Source organism: Orcinus orca, chromosome 7 (genome assembly GCF_937001465.1).
Source record: "Orcinus orca chromosome 7, mOrcOrc1.1, whole genome shotgun sequence".
Taxonomy (NCBI): domain Eukaryota; kingdom Metazoa; phylum Chordata; class Mammalia; order Artiodactyla; family Delphinidae; genus Orcinus; species Orcinus orca.
The window spans coordinates 99382952-99393777 of NC_064565.1; the positions used below are offsets into that span (position 1 = coordinate 99382952).

At 45.7% G+C, this 10826-nt stretch overlaps 1 protein-coding gene across 1 annotated transcript in view; it reads right to left on the reverse strand.

Moving 5' to 3' along the window:
- Positions 1 to 4744, reverse strand: part of MREG (melanoregulin) — a 64862-nt gene extending 60118 nt beyond the window's left edge. The window contains exon 1 of the mRNA XM_012533001.3: positions 4244 to 4744. Within this exon, the coding sequence (XP_012388455.1) occupies positions 4244 to 4341 (98 nt within the window). The 5' untranslated portion in view covers positions 4342 to 4744. The remainder of the gene's footprint in view (positions 1 to 4243) is intronic.
- Positions 4745 to 10826: the final 6082 nt, after the last annotated feature.

Sequence of the window (10826 nt, forward strand, 5' to 3'; positions counted from 1 at the left end):
CCAGAATGATTACACAGATCACGGGCACAGAGACTAGAGAATGTGAAATCAGAGGCCAGGGAAAGAGGAAATGAGAAATAAGGCCAGGATGGTCAGCACAGGGGTACTCGTGTCCAGCGAGAAAACAAGAGCAGATTTCTTTCTCTTGAAACTTTCAAAAGAACAGTTTTCATGTAATCATGCAGGGGAAGGAGCGAAATCTCAGGATGAGTGGGAGGTGAAGAAGGAGGTAGGGGTACAGCTGACTATGCTTTAGAGATATTTGCGCCTGCTGCAAAGGACGGCAGCTAAAGAAAATGGCAATATCAGGATGAATTTTTAGTCAAGGGAGGCCCCAGCATACTTCCAGAGAAAGGGCAAAGAAAGAACTAGTGGGACATCGAAATATACAGATGCAAACCAGACAAGCGACCGCCATTCTCTTTCACATACAAGGTTCCAGAAAAAGCAAAAGGAAAAAGGTCAAAAACACAAGTGGCAATGTCAGATTGGCATATGAGCTGAGATTAAAAATTGGTTTTCTTGAACTAACGAAGAGTCCCTGGTCCATTTTGGAAAAGGACTACAGGTGATCAGGCACACAAATGGCAAACGTTTTCCCTCTGACCACACCCCTTCCAGGCACTATTACCTTGGGGTATGAAATAAAACTTGAAAACCACTGTTTTACCATAGAATAAAGGATTTAGCTGGGGGGAGTAGATATCTGTACAAAACCTTTTTTATAAATGAAGAATGAAGTTCTTAATAAAAAATAAAGTTAAGACCATCTGACCATATCATTTCACCACATCAAGATTCCAAACCAGCCACTATGGAAAATAGCCTGGCAGCTCCTCAAAAAGTTAAATGTAGGGGCTTCCCTGGTGGTGCAGTGGCTGAGAATCCGCCTGCCAATGCAGGGGACACGGGTTCGAGCCCTGGTCTGGGAAGATCCCACATGCCGCAGAGCAACTGGGCCCGTGAGCCCCAACACTGAGCCTGCGCGTCTGGAGCCTGTGCTCCGCAACAAGAGAGGCCGCGATAGTGAGAGGCCCGTGCACCGCGATGAAGAGTAGCCCCCGCTCGCTGCAACTAGAGAAAGCCCTCACACAGAAGCGAAGACCCAACACAGCCAAAAATAAATAAATAAATTTATTTTTAAAAAAAAAAGTTAAATGTAGAATTTACCGTACGACCCAGCAATTCCACTTCTAGGTATATACCCAAGAGAACAGAAAACATACGTCCACACAAAAACTTGTACACCACTGTTTGTAGCAGCATTATTTATAAAAGCCAAAAAGTGGAAACCACCCAAATGTCCGTCAATTGATAAATAAAATGTAATATATCCATACAATGGAATATTACCCAATGACAAAAAAAGAATGAAATGCGGATACACCCTACAACATGGATGAAACTTGAAAACCTTACGCTAAGTGAAAGAAGTCAGATGCAAAAGGCCACATAATGAATGGTTCCATTTGCACAAAATGTCCAGAATAGTCAAATCTCTAAAAACAGAAGGTAGGTTAGTGGTTCACTGTGGGGAGTTGGGGGGTGGGGGTGAGTGGCGGGGGGGGAGGGCAGCAAGTGACTGCCAATGGATATAGTGCTTCTCTTTGAACTGATGAAAACGTTCTGAGTTAGATAGTGGTTACGATTGCACAGCTTTGTGAATGTATTAAAAAGCACTGAACTTTACACTTAAAAAAAATTTCAAACTAGACCTTCCAATGACTTGGGCAGGAAAGAACATGCCGGTACACACACACACACACACACACACACACACACACACACGTCACTGCTCCACACACCCATTAATAGGCTGCTCTTCCCAAATATTATACTGAAATGATGCCAGAATGACACTAAACGACAAAAGACCAGTCCACCCATATGCACATGCTCAGAAGAATAGCAATGATGCTTAATAATAACTAAAATTCATTGGCTGTTTACTACGTGTCAGGCACTGTACTGAGCACTTCACATGGATTAGCTTATTTTGTTTCTCACTTCATCCCTTTGAGGTATTACCATGCCCATTTTACAGATGAGGAAATTAAGGCACAAAAAAAGTTTCATAACTTGTGCCATGTCACCCAGTTGGAATTTAACCCCAGGCAATCTGATTCATGAGCACTATGTTATTCTGCCCCAACTGACTCTGTCTTCTTAAATCACTTACAAAATTCACTGACTTACAGTGTAAACCAAGGCAGGGGAGGGTTGAGGTTTTAATACAACCAAAACTGGGTTTCCCTGGTGGCGCAGTGGTTGAGAGTCCGCCTGCCGATACAGAGGACACAGGTTCGTGCCCCGGTCGGGGAAGATCCCACATGCCGCGGAGTGGCTGAGCCCTTGAGCCATGGCCGCTGAGCCTGCGCATCCTGAGCCTGTGCTCCGCAACGGGAGAGGCCACAACAGTGAGAGGCCCGCGTACCGCAAAAAAATAAAAATATTTTTAAAAATAAAACAACCAAAACTATCATCTTAAATAGCAGTTCTGGAAAGAATACTGGAAAGACCCAAGGCTCTGAGAATGAGACCAAGCTGAGAGCTGTATTTCATGTTACTATGAATATTGATAAGTTGACTGTAAAACCCAAGCATGAAATTCCAGATTGTTACCCACTACTTTTAAGACTCATGGTAGATTACTGGGTTTCTCCCTGCCCGCAACAATCTAATAATCTAAGTGGGAACACCACTGCAAGAGCAAACAAAAACATTGGGTATTGTGTGTATGACTTTATACATAGAATACAAACAGGACATGTTTACATACATGTGTGCTCACTAAACAGTGAGGGGCAGATGGCAAGTTCTAAACCCTATGTTATTGGAGAGGAAGATGAATAAGGGTAAAAAAAATCAAAGAAGACTGCTTGAGGAGACCTTGAGAACTAGCATTTAGGAAGGGGCAGAAAGAATAAAGGTCACTACTTGAAGCAAGCTTGGAGGGAATAAGGAGGTTGGATTGTTCCTAGAGCAGTAAGGATGCCTGTATGATTAAATCAAGGAGTGTACAGTGTGTAATGTACCAGAAAATAATAGTGGACAGGAGGGAAGGGGTTATGTAAGATCTCAAAAATCAAGGTAAAATGTTTGGACTCGATAGAGTTAAGAAAAGGTAAATCATGCTTTTAAAAAAGTTGTGAGGGACTTCCCTGGTGGCGCAGTGATTAAGAATCCACCTGCCAATGCAGGGGACATGGGTTCAAGCCCTGGTCCAGGAAGATCCCACATGCCGAGGAGCAACTAAGCCTGTGTGCCACAACTACTGAGCCCGTGTGCCTGGAGCCCGTGCTCTGCAACAAGAGAAGCCACCGCAATGAGAAGCCTGCGCACCGCAACGAAGAGCAGCCTCGTGGCAGCTAAAGAAAGCCCTGAAGACCCAACACAGCCAAAAAAAAGTTGTGAAAGCTTTATCATACTAGTTGCATACTTCATAACAAACACTGGCTTCCACTTTTGCTTACCCAACTCTGGAGTTCTGCCTCATCTACTATTTCCTAATTTCATTTTAAATATTTTGTTTCTGTCATATCTACCTCCAAGTCATGCCCTAGTGAAACCTTAATTTCATCAGAGTCAGGATATAAAATAATTGCTTACAGTCACCGCCCTGAACAAAGCTGTGTTGGATGGTGCCTTCACAAAGCCACTTAGCACATCGCTAATGTGCATTAAATGTCCTCACACTTCATAGCTTAATCTGTAATGAATCAACGTCCCAGTGAATAAGCTGTCCCTTGAGAAAAATATGTACTTTTTTTTAATGTGAAAAGTATTTCCTTGCACTCAGTCACTGCGATCGTCTTCTTTCAGTAATAAAATTGAATGACAACGTATCCAACTTTTTTCCTGGGTGAAACAGAAATTCACAGTTGCCCATTTCACTGAAACAGAAATAGGCAGTCACAGTTGTATTTAATCGGACCCCTATGCAAACTTCTCTCCCCTACTTCTCTGCGGGGTCACTGCACCTGAATTCTTGCCGTTTTCCACAGGCTTCCAACTTGGGTCGCAGGTGCCTCCGAGGATCTGTGCTTTCAGGCAAATATTTTACCCGAGGAACAAACCCAAGGAGCAGGATCTCCTGTAAGGAACCCAGGGGCTTAGTCTGCGCCTCAGTGTGACCTTAAAGCAAGCGCACGTCCCCAGCTCTGACGAGCACACGAGTATCCGCACTCCGCGGCGCCCAGCAACGGTCAGGGAGCTCCAGATCGCGGCCGGGGCGCGCACCCACCTGACCAGGGGCTCCTTCTCGGGCACGGCGGGCTCCTCCAGGCACCCGCACGGGCAGCAGCAGCAGCACACGGTCCTCAGCCAGGCCCTCAGCCCCATGGAGAGCGAGGTGCCCCGCCGGCGCCGGACGACTCCGAGGAAGCCGCGGCGGCGGCGGCGAGCGAGCGCGGCTGCGGCGCGGCCACCGGACCGGCGTCCAGGTGCGGGGACAGTGGCGGCCGGGGCGTCGCGGGCCGGTCCGTGCGCATCACGCTGCGGCCGGGGACGCGGGCAAGGCGGGAGGCGCCTTCACGGCCCCGGGGCTGCAGGGCCGCGCGCTTTCCTCCACTTGGGTTTTGTTTAGGGCGCGGGTTTTGTTGGGGCTTTTCTTCTCTCGCTTTAATTCCCCGGGCGCAAATTGGGGCGCATGCGTTCCCGAGACGCTTCGCTGCTGCCCTCTAAAGAGGAAGCAGGGACTCCAGCCGCCAGACGGCAAAATCCGAGGGCACCGTGGGGGACGGGGCTGAGGGAAGGCGGGGCAAGCCCTCGAGTCACTGAGCACGAGGTTGGGCTGGCTCTATTTATACGTTTTATTGGCCTCGCTCCCCGAGGAAATAAAAGGTCCTCCTTCCCAGCCCCACCCTTGCCTTCAAAGCGGAGGTTAGGGCAAATTTTTAACATGTCAGTCCCACAAAGAGTAAAAGTTAGCGAAAGAATAGGGTTGATGCATTACAGAAGTGAGTTTTTTTAAGTACTATATTCACAACGAACTTTTTAAAATCGTTTTCAAGTCTCCCAGTCCTTGAATAATTCCCTCAAAAAAGGCAACCTCTATCATCAGTATTTTGCGACTTTCCAGAGCTATTTATGTGTGTGTGTGTGTGTGTGTATATTTACTTACCCTTCTGCACACTTGTAAGTATAGGCACTCATAGTCCTCTCCCTTTTTACCCCAACAGTGGCATACTCCACACATTTCTGTCCCTGACTTGCTTCACTCCTTTTACCATGGAGACTGTTCCACCCACTACATGTATAACTTCCTCTATCGTTCTTTGCATTTATGCATTTATGTAGTTGCATTTATGTAGTTGATGCCCTTATGTTATTTTAACCAGATCCTTATGAATGGACATTTAAGTTCATTCCAGCCTTTTGATATTAAAATAATGCTGCAGTGAATATCCTCTCACTGTGTGTTTGGATATGTGTGTCCCTGCAGTGACTATCCTCTCACTGTGTGTTTGGATATGTGTATCCCTGCAGTGACTATCCTCTCACTGTGTGTTTGGATATGTGTATCCCTTGAATAAATACTTGGCAGCTGACTTTCTGGGTCATAGGTAAGATGCCTTTTTAAATTTTGATGGATCTTGCCAAATTGCCCTCCAAAGAGGTAATTCCAATTTACACTCTGACCGGCAACATATGAAAGGATGTTTCCCTAAATCCCCACCAATACTATGGAATTTTCATCTTTGTCAGTCTTATTGATTCAACAAATATTTACTGAACATCTGTTATGTGCCAGGCATGTTCTAGGCTCTGGGAATACAGCAATGAACAAAAGAAACAAAAATCCATACCTTCTTGGAGCAAACATCCTAGTAGGGAAGTTCCACAAACGAAACAATACATTATTGAGTGCGTTAGAAAGTGGTATGTACTATGGAGAAAAATAAGGCAGGGAAGGGGATAAGAAGTGCCAGGAAGTTGTGTGTGTGTGTGTGTGTGTGTGTGTGTGTGTGTGTGTATGCGTGTGTGCTGGGGAGAGGGGTGGTGGCTGCAGTTTTAAATGGGGTGATCAGGGAAGACCTCCCTATATGGTGACACTTAAGAAAAGACTTGAAGATGATGAGCAGGGCTTCCCTGGTGGCGCAGTGGTTGAGAGTTCGCCTGCCGATGCAGGGGACACGGGTATGTGCCCTGGTCCGGGAAGATCCCACATGCCGCGGAGCGGCTGGGCCCGTGAGCCATGGCCACTGAGCCTGCGCGTCCGGAGCCTGTGCTCCGCAAGGCGAGAGGCCACAACAGTGAGAGGCCCGCGTACTACAAAAAAAAAAAAAAGATGAGCAAGCTAGCCCTGATTTCAAGGGGAAGAGCATTTCAGGGAGAGTGAAAGCCGTGTGCAAAACCCCAGAGAAGAGAGAATCAACAGTAGGGTGCCTGAGAAAGAGCAGGGATTCCAGGGGCCCTAGAGAGGAATAGGCCAGGAGGAAGAGTAATAGGAGATGATAGAATGTGGGGCCTTTGGGGACATGGCAAGGACTCTGGACTTTGTTCCATGTGAGCTGAGCAAACCTTTGGAGGTTTTCGAGTAGAGGGAGAGAAGTGGTCGACCTAGATGGCCACAGGATCCACTGGTTGCTGTCTTGAGAAGAAACTGGGTGTCAAGGGCTGTTTTAGGGAGAGGCAAATGGAGGCCATTCTAATGACCCAGATGACCATGATTTGGACCAGGGAGGAAGCAGTTAGAGGTGGGCAGAAATGGCTGGACTCTGAATGGAATTTGAAGACAGAGCCAACGAGGCTTATAACAGATTGGAAGTAAAGTATAAAAGAAAGAGAGGAGGGAGTCCAAGGGTTGGGGCTTACAAGCTGTGAAAGTCGAACTGTCACTGATTGATTGTGATAAAGGACGTGGGATAGGCAGGCTTGGAGGGCTGAGGAGGGAGAGCAAGAGTTTATTTTCAGAAGTGTCAATTCTCACGGGCAGTGTGTTCATTTAAAAGTGTGTTACAGGGCTTCCCTGGTGGCGCAGTGGTTGAGAGTCCGCCTGCTGATGCAGGGGACGCGGGTTCATGCCCCAGTCCGGGAGGATCCCACATGCCGCGGAGCGGCTGGGCCCGTGAGCCATGGCTGCTGAGCCTGCGCGTCCGGAGCCTGCGCTCCGCAACGGGAGAGGCCGCAACAGTGAGAGGCCCGCGTGCCGCAAAAAAAAAAAAGTGTGTTACAACACGTAAGCTTATCCTGTTCTGGCTACATTATGAGGCTGAAGGAACTTATCAAGTACATATTCATTGAGAGGCTGCCTACTGAGAGTTAAGGAAGGATAAGAGAAGGTCCCCGAGGGCTCTGACTTAGCTGGGGAGACAGGATATGGACCCATGATGAAAAGTTGAGAGGACATGACAGAGTACCAGCTGTCACGAGGCAGCACAGGGCTGTGGTATCAAGCCCAGCACCGCGTCATTTATCATTTGCAACTGTGCCAGGATGGAGTACTATGTACTATGTTCTGAAGTTGGATTTTGGATTTGAGTTCACCTACCTAGGTTCAAGTAGAAAGTGGGCCAAGGGGGCTGCCAGCAAGAAGATGAAAGCTAGGGTCTGACGGCTTCTGTTAACTATTGGAGTTGGATTTGTTGAGAATGGAGAAATTAGAGAAGGCATTCAGCTCCTGGAAAATACAGGTACTCTGCCCCTTTACTAACCTTGATCTTAGACAAGTCACTTAATTTTTCTGAACCTCAGTTTTCTAATTTGTGAAATGGAGATGATGAGTCGAGCCCTACCGACTAGAAAGTTGTGAGACTCGAATGAGATCATTTGAAAGCCATAAAGTACTATAGAAATAGCAGAATTCAACACAGTTGACTAAATCCAAATAGTATAGGCCTGTTGAGCAAATGTCAGTTCCAGTACTACTTGGCTTACATATGACAGTATTTCTCTTCACGTTTGTACCTCTGCGATGTGTGGGCATCTTTCACGTGGTGGGTTTCAGACAGGATATTTCTGGAAAGCCACAGAACCACGTCTATATAACCAACTTGCTCAGGAGGTTAACGCTCTGCTTTGCTAAGGACCACATGTAGTGTTTGCCTGCTCTAACGACTAATGAATATTTTCTTTTAAAATTAATGTTAAGTGTTAAAACTTATAAATGAAACATTCCTCTAAAAAATTGAAATATTACAATTAAGGTTCCCTCTGATCACAGTCCTGTCTCCTTTCTAGCCTCCTCAGGGTAACCGTATGCTACAAACGTATGCTACAAACCTTTTTCAGTATGCTACAAACCTTCTTCTGGACACACATACACATATGTGCCCCGTGATGTATACATAGCATCATTGTGTATGTTGTCATTTTTTTTCTGGCTGCGCCGCACGGCATGCAGGATCTTATTTCCCTGACCAGGGATTGAACCAGCGCCCCCTGCAGTGGAAGCGCGGAGTCTTAACCACTGGACTGCCAGGAGAAACCCTATGTTGTCATTTTTGGTAGTGAGGTTGGTTTTAATATACAAGGTACGCATTTATCTACCTGCAGGCTTTCTCCACTTAATAATATGTCTTGGAGATCTAGCCTTATTAGTACACATAATACTACCTCATTCTTTTTAACTGATGTAAGTATTCTATTTATTAGTTTTCTAAGGATTATTATGTGTGTTTTCAAAGTATTCATCTTCCCAGAAGTTAAATACCTTCATGATTTCTGTTTTTTGGAAACTTAAGGAACGACAGCGCTACCAAACCCCGCAGCTTTAGCTTGCAGATATCTGAGACCATATTCTGGCACCCCCATCTCCCGTTTCAGACTTCATTAGCAAGAGAGCAGCAAGCTTTCCTTTTTTTAGAGTGATGCTAGATTGTTCCTACAGCCTGAGTTGATGCCAACACCACCCACCACTGGCAGCAACATCTGGCATTTACCAAGAGCCCTTGGGCACCCGATGTCAGGGGAGTGGGCAGTCCCCTGAGGCAACTGGTGACTCATAGACCCATTAGCTGTCTGTTTACAAGGCAGAACTGCCAGTCTATAGTTTCAGGTTTCTCCGTGGCAGGGAAAACTCTAGAGTTTGCTTTGAAAACAAGTAGTACAGTTTGAAGTCCTCTTTCTTTGAGAACTTACTGATGACTTCTGAGCGTTGGAGGAAGAGGCATACACAGGACGGGAAAAACTAGAAAATCAAAATTCTTAAGTTCCAACACCACATCATTAGTGCATTCCACAGAAAAGCTATGCTTGCAGCAACATAGCACAAGCTGGTGTCATTCAATTATTCATTCAACATGTATTTACAGAGCCCAGTACTAGGATACAATGGTGAACCAGAATGTAGATTCCATTCATGAAGATGGGGACTTGGTTCTTTGCAATATTCCAGCATCTAAAATAGTACAGACCTATCAAAGAGACTTACTAAATAGAAAGATACACTGTATCACAACTTTTAGAACAGTGCAGGCACATGGTAGACACTTAATAAATGTGTTGAATAAATATGTGTATGAAAACAGAAAAAGAGCTAGTGAATGCAGAGTTTGCATTATGCCAATTTCGGAAGAGTCTATTAATGAGCTGCCCAAACCCAGTAGAGAGTTAAAAACCGTTGTCTTCCTGAGAGAAAAAGGACATCTTCTGAAACAAGCCAGCACCCCAAGCCAAGGCCAGCATTATCACTCTCCCCAAGGGGCCCAAGATGGACAGCCCACATGCCTCTTAGGGGACTCCAGAAAGGTCCAGAGACAGGACTGGATGTCACCAATGTAAAAGCCCGCCGAGAGTCCCCGTTGGTCTCTTATTTCTGCCTCTGTAGTATGCCTCAGCCCTCCTTTTGGTAACAGCTCTTTGTTTTCCTTTGAGGAACACCCCCCTCCAATTCCATGAGTTGGGCAGACAATGAAGGCACTCCCCCCATCCCTCAGCCCCTGACCCCCAACAAGGGATGGGCAGGTGACCAAGATGCGCCAGCCCAGATACTCTTCCTGAAATTTGCAACTTAAGGGCAAGGACCCAAAGATGGAAAATGGCTTGAGTTGAGATATGAGTTATTCTGGGGACAGCATCTTGAAAAGGAGATCCAACAGCAATGGGCGTTTTTATACCTGGAGCTTTCCTGTTCCTGTATTTTCCAAAATCTAGTTTGTCTAGCTATTTAGTTTTCCCGTCATTCTGTGGGTTACTCCATAACTTGTTGATCAGTACATTTTTTTTTCTTTTTTTGCTTGAGTAAACAAGAATCAGATTCTGTTGCTTTCAGAACTAAACCCATACAGTCCCACTGTGGGAGCTTACAAGGCAAGAAAAGGGTACTTGTGATGGGACGGGGGGGGGGGGGGGGGGGGGGGGAGGGAGAGGGAGAGAGAGAGAGGGAGGGAGAGAGAGAGGGAAAGAGAAAGAGAGAGAGAGGGAGGGAGGGAGAGAGAAAGAGAGAGAGGGAAAGAGACAGAGAGAGAGAGAGAGAATTATGAAAGAAGAGTTCGCTCTCAAGCCAAGCACAACAATCCAGTTTGATTTAATCAGCTGAGATTTTTATTTCTATTTTTATTTTTATTTCTATTTCTCTACTTGGCTTCTTCCTGAAGAGAAACAGATATTGTCTGCCATCTGCAAATCCTTCAGTTTTGTCACTCTGTGGTTTCCCATAATGCAAAATACTTTCTAAATTTTCAAACTATTTTTATTTGGTATAGTTTGCTGGTCAATTTCACTTCCTTCCCTCCTCCCAAATGTATACTCTGAGAAAACCTTAATGATCAGTTCTTGTTCCTTCTTTAGTTTTAAGCAACAAACATCTTGCGTCATCAAAATTTACTAAATAACTTCATACTCAGGAATGTCTAACCTTTTAAAAGGATGCCCTTGGAGAGAAT